Source organism: Brachyistius frenatus, unplaced genomic scaffold, assembly GCF_029030835.1.
Source record: "Brachyistius frenatus isolate BFR_SWC_R1_liver_20210118 unplaced genomic scaffold, ASM2903083v1 Contig_18, whole genome shotgun sequence".
In the NCBI taxonomy this organism is placed as follows: Eukaryota; Metazoa; Chordata; class Actinopteri; family Embiotocidae; genus Brachyistius; species Brachyistius frenatus.
In genome coordinates this window covers 3860001-3881726 of record NW_027210617.1, presented here as the reverse complement: position 1 = coordinate 3881726, position 21726 = coordinate 3860001, and the positions used below count along the sequence as shown (strand labels likewise).

The following is a 21726-nucleotide window of genomic DNA, read 5'->3' as shown; positions in this document are numbered from 1 at the left end:
GATGTTGTGTTGCTTGAGCTGTTTGCATTTTCATCACATACTTCATCCCAAGTTTATGGATTTTTTTTTTTTTTTTTTTTTTTTTTTTTGAAAGCCATCTTGTAGTGAAATATCCCTGACCATTGTGACCAGTTCTCCTCAACCATCCTGTGCATAAGAATCAGAAAATGTTAAACTAGAAAAGTACCAGTCCTCCTCCACTGAGACACCTGGTGGGCGTGGCAGTATCGGCTCCTGCGTTGTGTGCTTCCCTCTATCACCATCCCTTTTTGTTTTGCGGTTTGATGAGCACAGAGCCTGGTTTTGCTTCTGCCTTGCTCACACGCACTGAGAAATGACATCTCCACATCGATCTGGGGCCTCACCGTTGCAAGTGCATCCTCCGATAGGGTTGACGATTGAAAAAGTAGATTGAGTCAAATCTGGTCTTCCATTATTCTCCTTCCTTTGACGGCATACAAAAATCGATACACAGATGAAAACATTTTGGGAATCCACACAACTTGATTGATGGCGCTTTTTCTGTGATGCATCAAAGTCTGTCCCCGAGAAGGATATCCTACACCCGGCGTGTTGAAGCTAAATAATTTAATGAACTCGAAGACCTGCCTGTCACGATAGGCAATTTGTAAGTAACTGCTATACATATGAAAATTACATTGTTAATTTGTTGCTAGGTAGAAGGTAATTTTTTGAGTGGATCTCCTAAACCTCTCACTGCCTTCCGGTTGAAGAGGAGCGGTGGTGCAGGTTGTTGCTGTGGACCTGAGCCAGTTGAGTGCGCAGGTTGTTTGAGAGCCGGAGAGAGCTGAGGCTCTGGTCTTTTTGTAGTGGCATCTTTTCTTCTTCTAATAATACTGCTTAAGGTAGCATGGGCAGAGGCTTACAATCCATGATGTAAATGTTCTGTTTGTTGTGTTTTTTTATATGTTCATATTAAAAGACAATAAAATTTAAATAATATTTTATTAAGCCTTGAATTGCCTCCAGTTGTTCCTATTGGCAAACAGACAATAAGAAGCTGTTGAGGGCAGCAGCACCGGACACTGATGCCACTGAGAACTGGGAGGACTTCTTAAGGTGTGGATTGTTATGTCCTGTACCAAAATGCTCAGATCTGGGGACACATTTGATGCCTGTTGAGGATAAAATTGTAAAATTTCAAATGATCGTATTCTAACAGCTGTTATTGACGTGTGGAATTAATTAAAATCAGTTCTTAAAAACCAGTGTGCCATGATTTTATTCAGCCAGAAGGCTACGGGAACAGATGCATCACATCCTCTCTGCACTGTTCAGGATGTCGACAGGCGCTCTCTTTAAAAAGTCTAGATCAACCTCAGCTGGAGAAAATGTATATATTGTTTGGGAGAAATTCAGTCACTTAAAGGAAACTTGGGACCTCCAAAGTCTAAAAGCCTTTTAAAGGCAATTTGCTGCAGCCACTTAAAACATCAATGATATCATAAATACATTTTTGTATTTATTTCAAGTAGCATTTTTGCCTTTATCAGACACTACAACACCGGCTTGGAAATGAAGGGAGAGATACGATGACGATGATGATGATGACGACAACAATCTCATGCTCCAATCAATGATGCTGCTATTAAATCATATTTTTCTTAAACTCCCCCACGTTTCTTTTTTTATATCGAGAAGGGAAATCAGACGTATTTGCAGTTGTGCTCCCTATCTTGTATCGAAGTAGGTCCCATTTATTCATACCAAGAAAATCGTGATGTCACCCCAGTCTGTCTGGATCAGCTGTATGATGACTGCACAGATACTTATTAAAATAGTTTGTGAAAAAAAAAAAAACACTACCGTTACTCGCATAACTGCTATGGTTTGACTCTGGCTACGGACATTTTATTCACGTTATCCCCTTTCTCGCTTGTTTCCTGTGTGCCCGTTCAAAGTTGACAAAATAATCCTAAAGAAAAACCTAACTCTAATTAAATATATCGTGTCATTCTACAGTGTTTCATTAAATACTCTGCTGAGTTTCTTTCTGGTTGGGTGGACAATAAGTGTTTTCAAGTTAGTCTTCATTTTGTAGATTTTACTTTATTTGAGGTGTGGCAACATATCTGAGAAGCTGATATCGAGTAAATACTGCAACAGCTTCAATAGACTTTTTCAAAGCTGAAGTTTTGGATTTGTAATTACAGAATTTACACAGGTGTCAAACCGTAACGTTAATAATGCCTCTAATCATGAGTCCCTGTACAGAGACGGTTATTTACACCTGTGCTATTCTTACTGTCACATGTTGATATACGTACTGTATATGCCCGGCACTGAAATTGTTGGCTTTTTTTTGTTGTTTTTGTTTACATATGCAAACATTTGATCCTCTTAGAAACTGCCCATAGATGAAAGTGATATAGTTCAACACCACCACAAGGAAAATTGGCTTTTTCTGTCTTTTAATCAACAAAAATATAAACATGTGAGGAAGCTTAGTTTAGGTGTTGTAGGTCACAGACTTGTGGATCTACAAAGGTGTGTGGTTTGGGTAAAAAAAAAAAACTTGTTTTTTTACTTTGTTTTTTCTCAGCATGAATTACCGCTGAATAAAGATGGTGTAAGGTTGATGCTGTATGCTGCTATAGTGACATTGCAGATTTACTGACAATATCGTCACTGGGATTTCATAGCTGGTCAAGAGTTCTGTCAGAAAATTTAGTAACGGATGGTTTTTTTTCTAGTCACATTCATCATTTATCCAGCCAAAATCTGTCTATGATGGCAGCATAGAAATGTTTAAATAGAAAGACAAAAAAAGGATCAGACAGTTTGATATTTTTAGATTTTGACAGATTCCTGTACCTATTAAAAGATATATACAGGAGGGTACACAGTATATCAAACAAATGTAATCACCTGTTTAAAAGCATTTCCACAGGTTTTTATTTTGATACATCTGCAAATCTGATTTTATGAGAAAACAGACCTACCATAACAATATTGCTTTCAAACCTCAAACACAATTTTAAATCATTAAATGCAAAAGTTGTTTCAGTCAATCATTCCTGTTATGTTGCAGGTCATTAAAAATACAGAAAAAAAAAGTCTCGATAAGATAAAGAAAATAAATGCCAATGTAAAAAAAAAAAAAAAAACGGGTTAAAAATGTTTTTATTTAATACATCATCTGTTTGAGGTGAAAAACATAATTACGCTAAATATGAATTAAATTGATATCATTTTTTTGGCAAAAAAAAAAATCATGTCGGTTTGACCCGGGAACAATATTGCTGTTCCTTACAGGTGAACATAACAGGAGGGTTAAGGGGGCATATATATATGTTTTTTTTTCTTCAACTATAAACTCTAACGTAAATCTTTATTTGCCTCTTGTCGCCAGTGGGTGGCAGTAATGCACTTTTGCTGCGTGTTTACCGACTGCCATCAAACACATAAGAAAGCTGCTATAAACGGCGGAGAAGATACAAACCTCATTAAAAAAAAAAAAAAACAGCACACCCGGAGGTGTTATCACTAAACCGCATATGTCGCACGTCCCCCGTGAGATTTTTTTTTTTTTTTTTAATTAATTAATTAATTAATTAATTTTTTTTAACATATCTCGTATCAACTTGTCAGGCAGTCTCGCGCTCTTTCTGCAGGGCTCTCCCTGTGGGTGTCACAGGTCTGACGCTGCAGGCAGCTGCTGCTTCCTGTATTGAAGCGCCACCAGTCGGAGCCCTTCTCGGCCCCCCAACACACACAACCCGGAGCTGGAAGCACGGAGGGACTCGTTGCTCGGACGCAGCTGAAGGGAGCCGGCCGGTAAAAACAAAACAAACAACAACAACAAAAACCGAGGCGGGACAGAGGTCTCGTGGACGCGGAAAAAGCGAGCGGGCCGCACGCGCCAGGACTGACAGACAGACAGACAGACTGACGGACACGGGGTTTCTTTTTCTCCAGGAGCTAGCTAGTAGCGGCTAGGTGGCTAATGGCTAGTAGCAGCAGGTAGACACCAAACCAGAAGAAACGTAACACGAGAAATGTGTTTACTCCAAGTTCTGTAGCTGCACCGGGGAAACAACACTATCTGACTTTTAAAGAGCATGTCGGCATGAGACGGGGGGGGGGTTTTTGGTGTTGGTTTTTTTTTACCAATTTAGCTGAGTGACATGATACCGACAGTGTACTGAACTTTGCTAACGTTAGCTCGCCAAGTTACGAGCTGATCCTGTTGCTTTTTTTTTCTTTTTTTTTTTTTTTTTTCACACTTGACTTTGAAACGAGGAAACGATCATATCGGCAGCTGATCAGCTCACTTGCAGGTTAGTGCTTCATTTGAGAAAGTAGTTCAGGGCTGTTGTTGAAATGGCTCCCAAGAGGAGACCCGTTCCCCTGAACATTACGCCCATCGGGGAGGGACAGGCCACCTCCAACACCATTGATGCTGCATCTGAGTAAGTAGCACCCCCAACATGAGATCATAGTCATTGTTGTGAATTGTCACTGTATACTGGCACTGCTTAAGGTTGAATCTTTGCACCACCACCACCACCACCACCACCAGTTTGAGGACCGTTAAATGTCCCCCGTCTTAGACATTCGTATAAACTCCTGGTCAAATCACCTGTGTCTTCCTCCACAGAGCCAACCTCGAGGCCTTGCAGAAGAAGCTCGGTGAGCTCGATCTGGACGAACAGCAGAGGAAACGACTGGAAGCCTTCCTCACCCAGAAAGCTCAGGTCGGGGAGCTGAAGGATGAGGATTTTGATCCCATATGTGAGTTGGGTGCCGGAAACGGAGGAGTGGTCAACAAGGTCCGCCACAAACCCTCGGGTCTGGTCATGGCTCGGAAGGTGAACATTACCGTTTTGTTAAAAATGATTTGCTGCAGGTGAAGCGTGACAGTAGGGAGGGAGCTGCGTGCACGTGGGCACCGCTCACTGTCCCGTGATTTGACAACAATAACGCATAGCCTCATCAGTGCTCTCCACAAGTACAGGAAAAATGTACATGGGGAGTTATTCTTCCCTCTCAGCTGTGATCATTTTTGTGAAGTATACTTGGGGGGGAAACAAGGTGTGTTTATGTCCTCATTTTGGGCTGATGGCAGCACTGTGGAGTTTAGAGAGTTGAGCCTTAAAAAATGTGAGAGAAGTGGTTTGATGAGTCCACCATCAGAAGGAAAAGGAGAATACTATATTCTGCCAATGATTAGAGGCACATTTGTCATAAGTACGTGGAAATTGCAATGAGGAAATGACAAAGATATGTCTGAAGTAATTTGGTATCAGTGCCTCAACCACACGTACTGTGATAAGACAAATTACGTAGTTAAGTCAGTACCCATTTTAGCTTCTTTTTTTTTTTTTTTTTTTTTTAAAAAAAGAACAAAAAGGGTCCTTGTCAGAAGTATTGTTTTTCTTCATGTTTAGTTTAAAAGATAATATTTGCCCAAAAAATATTTTTTTATGTTGACTATAGATAAATGTTAATCATCCTAACGGGAAATGCCTTTGATACGGCAGCTACAAACACGACCACAAGAGACACCAACATCAAACATATGCATTTAAAACCAAGCACAAAAAGCTGAAAATACATTTACTAAGTGGCAAAAATGTTGATTAAAGTCCTAAAAATTGTACTTATAATAATATATAATACAGTGAGCAATGTGATTTGCAAATCTTTAAAGATATAGAATTAAAACAAAGTATATACATGGAAAATATAAAAACATATACACACACATCCCTGAATGTACACTTAGAAATATAAATATAGAAACAACAACAGTCTGATGGCAACTGGCAGGAAGGACGTCCTGCACATATGGAGTTGCCGCCAAAATTCAGAATCTGTTGGGCACTTAAAAATGGCCAAGTATTGTGTTATTCAACTTTGGTTTAATAATCTGTTTTTCCCTGTTTTCATTTCACATCTTATGTGACACTGCAGCAACTTGTGCGTGTGTGTCTGTGTGTGTGTGTGTGTGTGTGTGTGTGTGTGTGTGTGTGTGTGTGTGTGTGTGTGTGTGTGTGTGTGTGTGTGTGTGTGTCCACATGCCAGTTGAATTTTCACTAAAAGTTCTGTAAATTACATGAAACAATTTAAAAAATGTTGGAGCTTTTTTTTTTTTTAAATCATTGTAATGCGACACTGCACGAATACATATTTACCAGTGTGTGTTGAGATTGCTAAGATAACATATAAGGAGATCAATAAATTATGTCACTGCATCTGTTGCATTAATCTTTGTCAAAACCGGTTCACGGTTTCACCTTTTCCCTCCTCAGCTGATCCACCTGGAAATCAAGCCTGCCATCAGAAACCAGATTATCAGAGAGCTGCAGGTGCTGCACGAATGCAACTCGCCCTACATTGTTGGCTTCTATGGGGCTTTTTACAGCGACGGGGAGATCAGCATCTGTATGGAGCACATGGTGAGAAACAAAAGACTGTTAGCGGAGTCTCTTATCCACAGAACTGATGTGGCTGGAAACAAGTGTCTTATCTAATAAATTAGCTTTTATGTCAATCCTAATATGGCCGGTTTTTGTCTCTACAGGATGGTGGATCTTTGGACCAGGTCCTAAAGGAAGCCAGAAGAATCCCGGAAGAAATCCTGGGAAAAGTTAGCATAGCTGTATGTACACTATTTATGTTGCACTATAAATGTAGTTTTTGCCCTTTTTTTTCTTTTTTTCTTCTTAATTTCTCCGTTATGTGACCAGCAGCATATCAAATCATGGTTGTCAGTTTTTTTTTGTTTTTTGTTTTTTTTAACTTGGCAGTGATGCAAATATTCTTATTGCTCACTGTGGGTGTGTGTTGCTTAACAAGCTGTGTGTTGTCTAGTCATGCATCAGTCACAAACAGTGGGGCCTACTGTAGCTTACTCAACTGAAACTCCAGCATCGAGCTGAGAGTTTAACAGTGTAAGAATGGAATTCCCACAATAATGTTATTGTTATTATTTTTGTTTCTAGTCATTACCTACACGAGGGGAATCCTGTGGTTATATTTGTGTATATATTCACTCTTGTCTGAGACCTTTCCCTCTGTGTGCTTGTTTTGAATGCTTTGCTCTCCTGTTTACAGGTGTTGAGAGGATTGGCCTATCTGCGGGAGAAGCACCAGATCATGCACAGAGGTACAGTAACAGCGTCCTCTCGTCTCAATAAATCACATTGCCCTCAGAATCCGTTGTGCAATTTTCAATCACTTGTAGTTCAAGAAATTTAGAGTTTATAAAACTGCTGAGTCGCTAACAGCATTATTTGGTAATGATGGTACAACCAGGCTGGATGTGGTCATTGTGGTGAACAGTTTACTGCTTTTATACATTCATGTTGTAAAGGGACTTTATAATATCATGAGAAAAGCTTTAATAAAACAGATACCAGGGTGCTGTATTCATCATTAGAGCCCTGTGACTCCACATAATCTGAGTGAGAAGACAAAACTGCCATAAAATAGCATTTGGAGTCCATCTAAAACCATATTTAGTCCCCATTTAGCAATAGTAAAACGTAGATTGTTTCGTGGACATTTGTGGTGGGTAACATAATGATTCCCATCCCTTCTGTATTAATGGTGGATACATTTTCTGATGCCGGTGAGACGGCCAGCAGAAAATCAGGCCGTGCATTAGACATCATATTTAAAAATAAAAACAAATGCAGGATTATCCTCTTTTTTTTTTTCTCCACTGACATTATCTGTGCTGTTCTGAAACAGACACACACACACACACACACACACACAAACACAAAGCATTTATTATAGGTATGACTGCTATTCCCCAAAAAAACATTCTTCTGTGTGTGTGTAACCACTTGAAATGCGCCACACTAACTAGACCGGCTCCAGTAGTCATTGTAATTCTTCATTTCAAATTTTTGTTATTAATTGTCTTCATGCTTTTTCCTCCATATGCATTGCATCAACTTCTTAAGAGCTTTAGCACGCTCGCCACAAAGCAGACTATTATTCGGAAATGTCACGAGTTCCTGATCATAGAAATTTGCAACATGAAACAAATGAAAACCATTATCTTTTTGCATTGAAACAAAATCACAAGTCACACCGTCGCAAAAGTCCACGACGGGTTTTTCACATCGCAGCAAAGTGAGGGATCATGGGTGTGCTGTTGTGATAAGGTCCCGGTGAAGGGAGCGGTCAGACGTGTCTGGTGCAGGGCAGCGAAGTTTCAGAGTACTGCAGGGTCGGTGGTACTCGAGGACGGAGTTGTCTGTGAGCTCAGGCGGTAATTACAGCCTCTCAGATGTGATTATAGAGCAGCCGCGCCCTGCTGACCCCTCCCACCGCGTCTCCCTCCATCGGTCTCCCGCTCTTTCCTGCCGTCTCGGCTTCAGTCACTCCTCGCATGTCCTTGGTTGGTGGGAGGGGGTCACACACCGCAGAGGACAGATTGCAGGGCTCTGTCGCGCACCATTATTTCGCAGGATGTTTTTCAGTGGTGAATTGAATATGCGGAGGACGAGGCTCGTTCAGATCAGGGGCTCGGCAAGAGCTGGGGAGTGAGAGGGGGTGGGGGGGGGATGCTGTGCATGTCACCCTCAGGGTCGACTGAAGTCCCACTCTAAATATTTCTATGTGTATTTTTTTTCTGTGTGCGAGATGTTCGCTGTCCATCAGACAACTCCACTGCAGGTGTTCTTATTTTACATGAAAACTCCAATGCAGACCTCCTCATGCGTACAGTACATTCACGGCCCTACATATACATGGATACACAAACCCAACTATACAGTGCTCTGCAAAGAGTTTAGGCACTTCAGTTGTTTGGGTTCTTGGTCATCACACTGTAGGATCAGTAGAACAGGGGGCCATCTGATCGGGCCATAATTCATTCCGTAGCGTAACAACAAGCCCAAACAGCCAGTGATATAGAAGTGTATTGAGCAAGAGCAAGGAGCCCTGCGAAAGATGAGACGGCCTCTTCATAATCCTGATCTCAACATCAGTGGAGTCAGTCTGGCATTACATGCGGAGACAAAAGACACAGACACAGAGACAGACAAATCCACAGTGGACCTGTGGCAAGTTCCCCAAGATGTTTGGTGCAACCTATCCGCTACATACCTTAACTGTGCATGTTTAAAATGGCACCAGTTCTCCTAAATAAACGTTGTTGGTTTTTTTTCTTCTGTGCTGCACTTTGTAGGAAGTTAATTGATTTAAAAACTATTCATGGCATTAATTTTGAAAACACCCTCACTTTCAATGGCTAAAAGTTTTCACTGTACTGTATATTAGGACAACAGAGTAGCAGCATCCGTCGTTGCGTCTTCTTGAGTTTAAATGTGTTATTGCGAGCAGTACTTTCTCTCGACAGTGAAAATTGTGTAGCACAAATTTTCATTAGTAGGTGTTGAGTGTGGATGACTGGTGAGGCACCGTGCAGAGGAGCGTCTCTGAAAATGTAATGTACATTTTGTTTGTTTGTCCACACCGCCTCTTCCATATAGACGTCAAGCCCTCCAACATCCTGGTCAACTCTCGTGGGGAGATCAAACTGTGCGACTTCGGTGTGAGCGGCCAGCTCATAGATTCCATGGCCAACTCCTTTGTTGGAACGCGCTCCTACATGTCGGTGAGTCAGCTCTGCACGCCTGCGCCCCCACCCCTTTTCCTCTGGCCCTATCCCCACTTTCCCCCTCCACTTTTCTCACATGGCTCTTGTTCACCGGTCCCGCCCTCCGCTTTCCTTTCCTCTGGCCCTCCCTGCCTCCCCTGCCAAGAACCGAGGGCTGTGCCCAGGAAAGGGCTCTTTGGCAGTGAGGTAGGCGACTGTGCTCGCTCTGTCTCGTCCTTCTTTCCCTTCGTTCTTAAGACACCTGGTGGCTGCAGTGCCAAAAACTCCTCGTCCGTCCCATCTTATTCCCGTCTTTCACCCACGATGCACCGCTGGAGTGGAGACTCTTGCGCTCTGACTGTGATTTCCAACACGCACGCGCGCGCACACACACACACACACACACACACACACACACACACACACACACACACACACACACGCACACCTGTCCTTGCTCACCCCTCTAACTAAAACAGACCAAAGCTGCTCCTGCCAAACCCTCCCATCCTCTGTCCTCTTGCCCTAACCACACCCCACCTCTCCTTGCCATTACCCCCCCTTCCCCCGCCCCCTCCCTCCCCTCTCCTCTCCCCACTCCTCCACTTCCTGAGCCTCCCCCTGCCCAACCCTCTCTCCTGCCTGGCATCTTGGCTCTACCTGCTCCGTTGTGACGTAGTTTGTGTGTTTCTCAACAGCCGGAGAGACTGCAGGGCACTCACTACTCTGTCCAGTCTGACGTTTGGAGCATGGGTTTGTCCCTGGTGGAGCTGGCTATCGGCCGCTACCCCATCCCCCCACCAGACGCCAAAGAGCTGGAGGCCATCTTCGGACGGGCCGTTATGGACGGAGCCGAGGGAGAGCTTCACACCAACATGCAGAGGCCTAGACCACCAGGCAGGCCCGTGAGCGGTAAGAAAGGCAAAAACATTTCCAAACACGTACGTAGATGCTGTGTTCCAAATGACGTACTTGCGTGCGAACACTCGTTACTTTGAGCGCATAAGTGCGTTCACGCTGTCAAGTACAGAAACAAGCGGTGTACTGCAAGTACCAGGATGACGCACGTAAAACGCCCCCAAAAAGAAGTTTGGAACACTTTCCACCCTAAACGGTCGCCATCTCGGCTACGTTGAGTAAGTGGGCGGGGCCCACCGGTGTAAAGAATTTTCAAATTAAAAGGTTTGCGGAAGCAGCAGCTGTTCCTGAACACTCGCGTGTTCCTTTTTCACTGCTGCTGCGGGACAGAAGAATCAGTGTGTTTATTGAGTGTGTTAAACAGAAGGCACAAAAACATGGCGAGTTCATTCTGGGTAAAATAATTAAAGCTGCAGATATTTTGGAGGGCGATGTGTTCCCACGCTGAGGTCACCTCCAGTCGGTGCAGAACAGCAGCGTGCGGATTGAAACAACATTACTCTGTCAAAATCCCTGCTCTACACAAGAGTCCTAACATGGAAGAGCACTATTTGTGAGAGTAGTACAGGAAGTATGTCATTTGGAATACAGCTTCAGATTTGCACAGACTGCGCAGGAACAACCTTTTTACATTCATGTTTTCTAAATAGAAACTTTTCAATAATAATCGAATAATTTTTTTTATTTTTTTATTTTTTTTAAAAGATGGCTTAAGATCTGAATTCAGTTGTTACACATAAAACGTTTTTTTACAGGACATGGGATGGACAGTCGACCTGCCATGGCCATCTTTGAACTTTTGGACTACATTGTGAATGAGGTCTGATATGTAACTAATTTGCACAAAATGAACACATACTCAGTCTTATAATGATCCTACTTATAATCCTTTTATATTTCATTCCTCTTCAGCCTCCCCCTAAACTCCCACTTGGTGTCTTCACCAGCGACTTCCAGGACTTTGTGACAAAATGGTGAGTAATTGAAACGGTATTTGTACTACCAAAAAAAAAGAAAAAAAAGTGAAGATCTCTGATCTAACCTTAAGTCTCTTAAGCAAAAAGGAAATATGCACGCAGAATATTTAGAATTGAGAAATTATAAAGTACAACTTGAACCTTAAACGTAATGAACATAAGTTCAAAATGACATTTCCTCCTCTCTGCCATTGAAGAGTTTGAAATTATGAATCTTATTTAACAGTTAAATGAGATGTTTGAAATGTCCACATCACATTTGTGTAAGTTTCCAACTTCCAAATCATCTTGTACCTGCACATGTTAAAACTCGGTCACGATGAGCTCAGAAATGTTATTCAGCGTCAAACTCTGCCGATGCATCATACTGCACCGTGATGGCCAAAACTTCTAAGTGAAATAACAATGAGCTAAATACATTTTTGAGTGGAGGTGAGTTTTCATAAGAGAAGCAGTGACGTTTAATGAACCTTTTTGGTGTCGTTTGTGTCTGCAGTTTGATTAAAAACCCAGCTGAGAGGGCAGATCTGAAGATGCTGATGGTGGGTAACAAAACTTCATTGTTATTTTGTCTGATAGTTTGAATACCGGGTTGGTGATAATGCTGCCAGTACCAACACAAGTTTCCTTTTTTGGTTTTCTTCAGAGTCACACATTCATCAAGCGATCAGAAGTGGAGGAAGTGGACTTTGCCGGCTGGTTGTGCAAAACCATGGGTCTGAACCAGCCTAGCACTCCCACCCGCGGCACTGAGTGATCAGACCCTCCCCCCTCCCCCTCCCACACACACCCCACTCCACTCCACCCCCCGCCACACACACACACACACACACACTCTCTCTCTCTCTCTCTCTCTCTCTCTCTCTCACACACTCACACTGCCCTGACACATCTCTGGGTCTCTCTGCATACACATACATATACTGTGCATACACAAGCCATCACACCTATTGGCACTTTGTGTTTTTTCATCTTGGGTTAAAGAGGTTTGGCTTCCCCTTCTCATTTATTTCTTCACCAGCAGCAGGGCCCATTGAGTCATTGTACTGTAAGACCACAGCTTCACCATGAGTGTCAAGAGCAGCCACAGCTCACATTTCCACACTGCTACTGCAGAGGATGTAAAGCACTGAAGGGCTGCCGATGCGTCAGCTGAATTTGCATTGACAAACTTCTTTTGTATTCTTGAATATTCTGTATTAATCTTTTCTATGGCGACAGTTGATGGCTTGTGGGACTGTATTTTAATAAATAACCTGCTGTAGAGATTTGTCGGGCTGAAAGTGACACAGAAATCCAAACATATTATCTACTTGCATGCTCTTTAAATTGGTTTTATTGAAGGTGACTGCAGATAATTTGATTTAAAATAATTTTGTCAGACTTGGAAATGCAAAACATTCTTTTGCAGAGATGTTGCAATTATCTCCAATACAGTAATCATATTTGTGAGTTGAGCACAGGACAAACGGACTTGTAAGGAGGCATTTTCACTTTTTGGCAAATGAGCGATCACTTTGTGAACAATGTCACAAACCAAAGAGGGTACTCATGACTACTAAAGTTTTTCCATTTGCTGATCATTTCTTTTTGTATGCACATTAATGAGCAGTATATCCGTGTACTTTGAATGTTCTAATTTTGCATTCGGGTGATCAACACACTGATTGTGTTGACATTGTTTCCTCAACATACATTTCAATTCACAGCCCGCACTGTATGTCTCACATGGGAGGAGGCGTATGCTGTGGAGGCCTGATATATGCCAGAATGTCTTTACTGACATTGAGAAAACAATGATCAAATTGTATTCATGGGATGCTATAGCATGGTTTATTATCTTTCTAATACTGTATGTGTATTTTATTTCCCAAGATGATGATGGGGATGATTAACCGGTGTTTTTATCAAAAGCCTGAATCTCTGCAATGTTGATATGAAATTTCAATCACGTTGACTGATTTGACTTTTTTGTTTTGTTTTCTCTCCGTTGTTGGTCTGTACCCCCACCCCCTCCCCCCCCGAGGTGTATTTGGTTCTGTTTTCACTGTACTGCTATACGTGGCGCTCCAAGCTTTGTCTCGGGACACAACCGATCTAAAAAGCTTGCTTTTGGAAAAGACTTGGGTTGAAATACTGTTGAAACGCTTTTCCTTGTGATTTAACCCAATTAATTTTGGTACAAGTACAAATTGACTTCAAGTGGAACTTCAGACCTCTCGAGTTGCACAAAAGGTCGGACTGAACATTTTAACCCAGGTCAGTGTTGGTCACATGGTGGTGTTACATGCTAGCCTGCCTTTTTGCTAGAGCTCTTGTATTCTCTCTGCTTATGGCTGCCCTTTCTTATCTCCCCCTCCCCTCCATCCCCCCTGAAGAGCAAAAAGGGTGCGTCGTCACTTGTATGTGTACAAAGCTATATACAGAAGTTACCGGAGTACTATTTTGCAGTCTTAATATACAAATTTTTGATTTATGTAAATGACAAGGAGAAGAGTCATTTTATTATAATATAAAAAAAAAAATGTGTTGGATATGGTTATAATGTAAAAAAAAAAAAAAGATCAAAATAAAACTTATTTGTGAATGTACTTCAAGTTGGTTTTTTTCCGTTTATGGCAACACTTTGTTACTCATATTATGAATGTGTATAATAGAGTCCACAATTAACAGAAATTGAACTACAGTTGAATTCATTTAGTCATTTGTGATTATGATCAACTGATATCGTTGTCAGGACTGGAGCAATCATTGATAACATTTTAAGTCAGAGATCCTCTCATTTTACTCAATATGGGGTTGGTAGCCATTCTTGCAGGGGAGTTCACAGTAAACCACACATGGTGAGTAGTGTGTGGGGTTATTCCAGTATTTTCAGATTCAATTATTTAATGTTGTTGGCCAATATGTGATCCAAATCAAAGAATATCCAGCATTGCCATCTTCCCACTTTTTATTCCTGAGAATATTCATGGCTTTAATAGAATTCAGACAATGTGGGAAATCAGATGTTGAGAAAATGAAATTACACCATGAACAGAGTAAATCAAATCTGAAAATGTGAATTAATTATTAAACTTTGTTTTGGTATCATTTATTTACCTTAAAATACAACATTGTCATCTTAATACTTCTTATCATACTTTTTTTTTGTTGGTTTTTTTGTTTTCTTAATTGGTTTTTACTTTAGCGCCATCTCCGTTCAGCAGTGAGCGGTGATGAGATGCTAAGCTACATTGAACATATGGACCCGACGCTCAACCGTGACGCAACCGTGACCGCCGTGACGCAACCGTGACCGCCGCAGGAAAAGTAAGTTCACTTCTGACCGCTGACGGAAGAGTTAGTAGCCTACACACGCGCAGTGATGGCTAACTGTTTGGGCAAGGTTATAAAAGAGCCCCCCCCCCCAAAAAAAAAAAAAAAAAAAACGCCACAGCTTCCTCAATTTTTGGCCTGCGTCATGTCTAATGCAGCATGGCTCCACAAAGTCAGTTATCGCCCGAAACAAATCTGAAACCAGATACAATTTTAACAAAATGCATTCACAGAAGGCTGATCATTATTGGTAAGCCGTCACCAAAATGTGTTTGCGAGAGTCGCACGAGTTGTTTTTTTTTTTTTTGAGGAGGGAAAATAAAGGGCAAACCGTGCCAAGGGTTGGGCATTTCTCCTGACCGGACCGTGATCTTTACAACCTTTCTGCTGTATTTTCAAGTGAGAATCATGTGTTGAGAAAGGCGAGAACATGTCCCCGCAGATGTGACAGACCGGTTGTCACCCATGACCAAGAGGATCAAATCTGTCATCAAAAATACAGGTGGCTTTTTTTTTTTTTTTTTTAAATAAGAAAGAAAAATAAAGAAAAAAAAATGTAAGAAGCTCAGTGAAGAAAGGTGCTACTCACTTTTGTTCCGTTGGTGTTGGACTTTGGGGACTGGGTCGACGGTGGGTTTACAAACCCAGCAGTCTGTCCTGGTTTCGTGGTGGTCGTGAACTTTAAACTCAACATTACAACCTGCTAATGAAATGAGAATTATGTCAACACTTGGGACAGCCTACTGATCGCAGCCCCTGTTACTACCAAACGGCATGGGGGAAAAAAAAAAAAAAAAAGTAGGCCCACAGGCACATTTTTACACTTTTAATAAATATATCGGCCTTTGGTTAGGATGCCATGTGGCAATCTGCACGCAAAGATTCTTGGTAACTGCCTCCTTTTTTCTTTTTTTTGGCTAGATTTAATCAAAAACATCATTCAGACAGTAATGACAAATGCAGATCTCATGTGGGGTGTTTGGCGCGGGAGAGGACCAGTTTATATTGGACTGAAAGGCGACATTGCCATAAAAAAATGTCTGACATCATCTCAGACTGCCACGGGCTGAGAACATCTCCTTTGGACTGTGGGTAATTCGGGCAAAACTGAATAGAAGGCATCTTGTGTAAATGTTAGGTATTTCTGTGAACATGTGTATCCTGCCGTTTTCATTTCACTTAGGCCACAACTTATCTGCCTGCGTCCTCTTCACTTAAGCTTTGCAAATTATAGCGAGTGGTGACATCAAACGTCCCCGTGCTGCAATTCATGTGTTTGTCGGAAGTTTCAAAGCTGCGACTCCCCTGCGCTCGGAGACGGTGCTGAACAGCGCCCTCTAGGCAGACGCTGCGTCACTGCCTCTCCCTGCCAAACAGCACCTGGACTGCCCTTGCGTGGTTATCTATGCGGTGTCAAAGCCAGTGTCAAAAGCTCTGCTGCACTGTGGGGCTCCTGAGAGACTGACGTCAAAAGACAACTGTTTACATACAACAGCATTGTGTTAAGTATGTCTTCTAATGGCTGTGCTTTAGAATATGTTGCCTCAAAGTGCATTCGGAGGTGTGTTGGAATGGTTTACGGTTCAAACACAATGACCAAATACGTCTTGTGCTCCATCTAACTCCGTGGCACAATGGCTGGATTGCATTTGCTGAGGGGGCGTGCAAGTGGGCGGTTAAAAGTGGCGCAACATCAAGTGCATGCCCTGTAAATTTTACACATGGGAACTTGCCATTCCCCACAGTGGGTAAGACACTTTTCGACTTAGTAATGTCTCCTCTGATGCCTCACCTGTTGGAGCTTGGCAGGTATTATGTACAGAGACTGTGCTGAGCCGGAGTGTGTGTGTGTTGAGGGGGTTGCTGGCAGCCCCTACTGTATGTGCTGGAATGTGCCAAGACTTGCTTTTGGGGTGGGACACCATGACCTCAGGCAATAGGATGGGTGGGTGCGACTCAACTCACTTAGAAAAGGAAAGGAGTAGTGAGAGATGAGGCGGGTGAGAATAGACAAGAATTACAATCCTGCTTAACCTTAAAGTACAAGTGTCCAAAGAGGGGAGCTACTGGATGACGTTTCACTCAGAAACCACAATGCATGCGGGAGGGAACGGGTTAATGATTTGTGTCATCTCAGATTGAGTTTATGACTCTTGACAACTGTCCACTTTTTAGTGCAAAAAAAAATAAAATACAAAATTTCCACTTTACTTTTGCTTCACAGAGCGAGGGGGGTGAGGGGGAGGGAGGGAGGGAGGGAGGGAGGGAGGGAGGAGGGATGGGAGACTGAGGGGAATGCTGTTTCTTTAAGAGAGCGAGAGAGAGTGTGAGAGAGAGAGAGAGAGAGAGAGAGAGAGAGAGAGAGAGAAAGGGAGGGACCTCTTTGCCCTCCAGAAACCAGGAAGGGAATTGAGTTGATCTGCTGCTGCTTGGTTAGCGCATACGGGGCTTTAAGCTGCACAACAGTGAGAGGGAGAGAGAGAGAGAGAGAGAGAGAGAGCTCCGGAGAGGAGGAGAGGAGAGGGCTGAGCTAACCCACAACAAGCACCACCACGGCCATCGCAGGTGAGCTAAAGGCACCCTGCCATCCCCCCCCGCCCCCCCTCTGTCTGCCCCGGGCCTGTCGAACAGAGGGGAGCAGTGGCAGAGGAGGAGAGGGAGGAATGAGGGAGGGGGCCAGAAAGGAGAGCAGGGTGGGGGGGTTTTGGTCGGAGAGGAGAGGTGGGTCGCAGCAGTAGTCCCTAGTCAAGGTTCCTCTTTTTTTCTCTTTTTTTTTTTTTTTTTTAATCCTGCTAAAGTACTTCCTATGTACTGCTCTGTACCTCTGAGGAATCTTGAGATAAAGTTTATAGGATGTGTTCAAAGCATTAACTTTTCAGGCAGGTGGAAGCACTTAGAGGAGGAGGAGGAGGAGGAGGGGGGTTTCTTGAGAGAGAGGGTGAGGGGGGGGGGGGGTACTGAACGAGGGGAAGGAGGAACCAAAAATAATTCTATTGAACAAGATACAAGCAATGGCAACAACTTTTTCGGGACAGTGGTGATTGAAACTCCCGGTGCGGGGTAAGTTGCGTGCGCTGTGCGCGCAGGGCATGTTGTGGTGGCGTTGGACTGTTTAGAATAGGAATAAGTCACAATTTAGGTCAGGAGTTTTAAGTGTGTATGAAATGTCACGAGAGTGTGAGCTGATGTAAGAATCCTACTCCAGCGTTTCATCAGTTGAAGCTGAAATGTTTTTTTATTTCTCTCCTACGAAAGCTCTGCCCTGTTTGATGGCTGGTCTGTACTTTAATACCTGGCAGCCTGCTAGCAACATACTGTAGTGTATAATTCAGCCCTGAGTGCTTACGTTAGAGCAGGCTTGGAGATAGTGGGGGTGGTGAGGGCAGAGAGAGAGCTGGGACTCGTAGTCCACAGCGGGGGCTGTAAACCAGGTCAAACAGGGTGTCGGAACTCTATATCCCAGAGTGCCTTGCCCTTGGCCATCCAGGAAAGGGAACAGCCGCCAGCCTATCCCAGCGAGGAGGTGTGGTGAGTGAGCTGCTGTCAAACCAATGAGAGGAGGGGATGCGGAGCTGAGTTGTGGGCTGAAAATAGAGGGTGGTGTAGTGTGGTGGTGGTGGCTGGGAGGGGAGGGGAGGGAGAGGGTGAGGGGAGGGGAGGAGGGGTGGGCTAGGTGTCTGTTTGTGTGGGATCAGGCAAGGGCTTGCCTGTATGACTAGGGCCACTCACAAGTTTCCTGTCTGGTAATGCTCTAGCCCTGCCCAGAGACGGAGGCAGCAGAGCTGGCCGGCTGGCAGGGGAGGCAGATAGGGCCGGGAAACATTTTCTGCCTATTTGGTAAGCACTACAGAGACATCCAGATACACACACACACACACACACACACACACACACACACACACACACACACACACACACACACACACACACACACACACACACACACACACACACACACACACACACACACACACACTGTGTCTTTAGGCTGTGACTGAGAGGAGAAGAGACGGAGGAAGTAAATGCCATAGCATGTCTTGGGTAAAGGAGAGTGAGAGGGAGGGGGCTTGATAGAGTTCAGAGTTCTTGACCCACTTGCAGATAAAGGAGGGAATAGCAAATAGGTCAGTGCTGAGTGTAAGGTGCTGCACAGCATGCTGCTCAGAGAAATAGCCACTGTGTTGAAGTTTTAATTCTCGTCACTCTGACTTTCTAACTCTGGCCATTTAAACTCATTGTGCATTGTGTTGTTTTAATCCTGTTAAGTCACACTTTTCTTTTCATGTTTGTATCTACTCCTGTGATTAAATGGCACCGCTGCTATTATTAGTTGAGAGAAAAGATGAAGACAGTTGCACAACCTGTACTGCTGCTTCTTTAAGAGTGTTAAAGTAACTCCACAAAAACTACTGCATGTGATGTTTGCTGGACCGTGGCAGAGCGACCATGCTGATAGCTGTCAGGGTACAGGTTGGGTGTTGAGTAATACTTTATTTGAGAAACCTCAGTAAGTGACATCTCTTTTTGCTGAAGGGAACAATATGTGACACATCTCCTGACAGCTGAAATTCACTGGTAGGGTGAGATGCCTCAGCTAAGTCCATGCAATATTAAATATAATTTAAGCTTTGATAACTTTATGCACTATCCAGGAGAACTTCTGTGCTCGCTTGTTTTTCTCAGCTTCTCACACGACGGTCAATCTCATGACATCTTTTTCTCCCAGCCCACTCACCCCCTTCCTCACCAGCATGTTGTTAAAAGCAGATTCTAATCTTGCCTGCCGTGTAATGCTTGCATGTGGCTCGTGGTTTAAAGACTTCACAGCAACCCTGACTGCCTTCCTCGATAACCAGATGCATATTTTCTTGGCTTTGCATACTCGTTGAACCCGTTTTTTAAACGTGTGGGCACAGAGAGGGTACATGAATAACGCAGTACATAAAGACGCCCAAATGCTGGGAAAGTGTTTGGAATGCTTCTCAAAAGGTGGCATGAGGTTGATGGCTCTTTTTTTGTTTTGTTATTGTTATTATTATTCTCCTGTGTCACAAAAAATATTAGTCGCAGTTAATATTGTCTATATGCTACAGTCTGTGCTATTTCTTAGGTAGCGCTTTTTGAAGAAAAGTATAGTTACTTCAAGTTAATTCCAGCAAGAGGTTAAACTGGGACGCCATATGTGTTTGTATGTGTTCATGTGTGCTTGTGTGCACGCATGCGTGTGCGCCTGTGTTACCAACAATAGACTCCAGGGGAATTGCAGGGGACTTCAGTGGCTGTGGGCAGGTCCAAGACACCACCCATCAATTTGGCGGTGAGGCTGAATACAGTTTGATATTCCTGTATGTTTGTGCCTACACCACTATGGCCCGAAACCAGCAGGTTCAGACAGACTGAGAAGACAGGTTGCGTGATGTCGCCGTGGCAGTTTGAGGCTTTATTTAAGAGTGAAATGTTGGCTGTGTACAGTACAATACATGTAGCACTCATTATGTTTGTTCACATTTTAGTTATGCGGTCAAATGACCTATATCTTCAAATACGGTGAAGTTTTGTTGTGTTTTATGCCAAAGAGCATCATTTCTGTGCTGCCGGACTATATATGTGCATTTGAACAAGTTTGAACATGTATTTACAGTTTGAATTGTTTCATCAGCCTCCTCCTCCTCCTCGGTGAATGCAGCTTCACTTCCCCCTAATGTTTGGTTCCCCTGGTCAGCTGCTTAGTATACCGCAGCCTGGCTAGACAGACAGACCCCTCTCTGTTGTATTTCTGTTGTTGTGCTCAAGTCTAGGGGGAGTAAAGGGGCTTCTTCTGTTCTCTTCTGGGACATTTATTATGGAGAGGCCAACACAACCTGATCAAATTAGAGTTTGAGAGGAAGAGGCTGGGATGTTTCTCAGTGTGGGGAGACTTGAATTTTCACACTCTTGGAGTTAGATTATATTTTAACTGAGGGATTTTTTTTTATCATATTGTGATGTGAATTAATTAGTTGAAGGCGGTAGGCTTTTGTCAACAGTATAATTTATTGTTCTATTGATATTAAGCACTGTAGTACAGAGACCAGAAGCTCCTTTTAATTAAGCAGAAAGGCCAACTGATCTGGAAGGGGATATGTGACCAATCTGACACTGTCTGCATGTTGATTTAGTGAATTGCTTTGCAATGAAACAAGAGAGAAGATGGGTGGGTTGCATCGAAGGATGGTACGGCGCGGGCGGGTGGGTGGGTGGGTCCGCACCGCTTTGCCTCCTCAGCAGTGGAAAGGGGAAGTGGGCGATGTAGTGGACTGTGCAGTGCAGAGTCCGAGACGGAGATGGAGCAATGATGAGATGAGAGTGACAGATGAGAGGAAGGGAGAGGGAGAGGGGGTCAGACAGTAGGGACAGAGAGATCGAGCAAGCAGAGAGCTGGTCATCTGATAACAGAGCGGGTTCTGTTACACGCCTGCCACAGACTCGCAGGAAGTCGTCTTTTCCCCGTCGGACTGCGCATGCACGGAGTGGTGCAGCTAGGGCACATCGAGCTCGCGGACTGACCAGCTGGCCAGCTCGAATTCGGCCGGACGGCGCTGTGTCGGGGTGTAGTGCTGTTTCTGGGGCCATGTGTTTGATTTTGTTGCACTTCCTGGTTGGCAGCACAGTGTCAGAGCACGTTGCTTAAACTAAAAGGAACTCAGACTGTGGATGTGGTTTTATTACACTGCAGCTTGAGAAAGTCCGGTGTCACAAAACATGTAATGAGCCTCATGAGTTTTAGCAAATTAGTCACGGGATCACAAAATGACTGGCACCAAAGTAAAGAGAACTGGCGTTTACACTTTCTGTGGTTAAAACTTTACTTATCAATGTAAATGTCATAATGCAGCAGATTTTGTCTGCATGGAGTAACCATAAAAATAGGACGATCCGCACAATGCTTTATAG

The 21726-nt window shown here is 43.4% G+C and overlaps 2 protein-coding genes across 6 annotated transcripts in view; both read left to right on the top strand.

Annotated features, from left to right (window-relative positions):
• Positions 1-3626: 3626 nt before the first annotated feature.
• On the top strand, positions 3627-14066 carry map2k2a (mitogen-activated protein kinase kinase 2a). The gene is made up of 11 exons (XM_069694934.1): positions 3627-4433; positions 4622-4832; positions 6276-6422; positions 6548-6625; positions 7081-7132; positions 9474-9598; positions 10279-10492; positions 11254-11318; positions 11411-11472; positions 11972-12017; positions 12122-14066. The coding sequence occupies exons 1-11, from the start codon at positions 4345-4347 to the stop codon at positions 12230-12232; spliced, it is 1200 nt and encodes a 399-aa protein (XP_069551035.1). The 5' UTR covers positions 3627-4344; the 3' UTR covers positions 12233-14066.
• A 3108-nt stretch (positions 14067-17174) lies between these two features.
• zbtb7a (zinc finger and BTB domain containing 7a) overlaps positions 17175-21726 on the top strand; it is a 16261-nt gene continuing 11709 nt past the window's right edge. For 3 of the 5 annotated variants that reach the window (XM_069694933.1, XM_069694931.1, XM_069694926.1), the window contains exon 1: positions 17175-17358. The gene's annotated coding sequence lies outside the window, so the exon portion shown is untranslated. Of the gene's footprint in view, positions 17359-18548; positions 18631-21726 lie in introns of those variants that run through there. The other 2 variants (XM_069694932.1, XM_069694930.1) reach the window with 2 other exon arrangements.